This window comes from Nestor notabilis, unplaced genomic scaffold, assembly GCF_000696875.1.
Source record: "Nestor notabilis isolate BGI_N333 unplaced genomic scaffold, ASM69687v1 scaffold4071, whole genome shotgun sequence".
Taxonomy (NCBI): domain Eukaryota; kingdom Metazoa; phylum Chordata; class Aves; order Psittaciformes; family Psittacidae; genus Nestor; species Nestor notabilis.
Genome location: NW_009915019.1, coordinates 48,435 through 49,943, shown reverse-complemented (window position 1 = coordinate 49,943; position 1,509 = coordinate 48,435). Strand labels below are relative to the sequence as shown.

Below are 1,509 nucleotides of genomic sequence, written 5' to 3'. Positions count from 1 at the left end.
GCCAGTGGGAGTGAGGAATCCCAAGGGATAAAGAGCCCTGTGCTCGTGCCATCTCTCCATCCCCAGGATGTTTCCGTGTGGCCCTTGGGATGCTTCCAAGGGTGGCTGAGCAGTGCTGGCCAGGATGGGGGGACCTGGGTAACGTTGAAGATGCTGAGGGCATCACCTCCGTAGGGTTGCAGCATGGGAGCAGGACTGGAGGATGATTGTGTGTCGGTGTTTGGGGACCTGGGTGAGGCTGGTGGGGTTGTGGGGCAAGGACATGGGTGAGATTGGGGAGGTATTTCTTTGTAGGGGGGACTTGGGGGTGGTAAAAAGATGGTGAATCACTGTTCTTCTGCTCTTCATGTTTGATTATTGGTTGTGGTTATAAACGCATACTGACCACCCCACTTTCCTGACAGCATTAGCTAAGCTCCAGGCACATATTTATTCACTTTTTTTTTGCAGCAGTTAAAGATGATAGGGAGACAAAATGATTTTAGAAGTATGCTTTTACTCTTCCAGATCTGGAGCTGTCCTCACTGTGACACACTAATTTTCCAGCGCTACTTTTTGGTTATATTTAGAAATGCATTTTCTGTTCCTTCCCTCTGCTTTCTGTGGAACAATTGTGCAACTTTCTTTTTTCTTAATATAATCCTCTATTAAAATTAGCTCCAAGACTAAAAAGAGTCCTCTGTGTAGGAAGGTAACTACCTTCCTTCCTAGCACTTCCCTTGGATCTTCCAGTGGGATTTTGTGCCTTTTGGCTGCGGGTTCCTGGGGTATAGCTGTGCTTTCCCTGCCTGACCTCCCTTCCGCTCTCCCCAGCAGTGAGCATGCAGAGTTCAGAGGGTGGATCAGACTCAGCAGCTTCTGTGGCACTTCACACCTCAGCATCAGCCCAAGCTCCGGTGGTGCAGCTGGTGCCATCATCTCAGCAGGTAATGTTTGCACAGCTGGGAATGGGGTTTCCATGCAGAAGAGGCTGGGTTTACTGGCAGATGTATTTTAATCCAGGGGGTTTATATAGGGGAGAGGCCAGGTTGGACACAGGGGCTTGGAGCAACCTGGTTTGGTGGAAGGTTTCCCTGCCTGTGGCAGGGGGTTGGAACTGGATGAGCTTGAAGGTCCCTTCCAACCCAAACCAGTCTGGGATTTTAGGATTGTTAATCAGCTCCTTGAGGTAGTGGGGAGAACTTATTGCTGGGCTTTGATAAAGGTCACAGATATTTCCTGTGTTAGCCCTACAAATGTGCAAGCTATAAAACATGGGATTTAGATCTTAACTTGGCTACCCAAGGAAGCCACTTCATGCAGTCTGGTGTTTGCTTCAGTGTAAGATCCTATGTTCATTATTTGGTGTGTCAAGAAAAGCAGGAGAAAATCAGGAGAAAACAAAACAGTCCTTAAAGGCATCTCTACAAATGAGGTACTAAGCTCAACAGAGAAGAGGTGAGGGAAGTGCTAAGTCAGGGAGAGGGTGGAGAAGCCACATGCTGGTCTCTTCCTTCAGTAGGCGGATCC

The 1,509-nt window shown here is 48.4% G+C and overlaps 1 protein-coding gene across 1 annotated transcript in view; it reads left to right on the top strand.

The window, feature by feature from the left end:
* The first annotated feature begins 821 nt into the window (after positions 1 to 821).
* RFX2 (regulatory factor X, 2 (influences HLA class II expression)) overlaps positions 822 to 1,509 on the top strand; it is a 28,281-nt gene continuing 27,593 nt past the window's right edge. The window contains exon 1 of the mRNA XM_010023917.1: positions 822 to 926. Coding sequence (XP_010022219.1) covers positions 822 to 926 — 105 coding nt within the window. The remainder of the gene's footprint in view (positions 927 to 1,509) is intronic.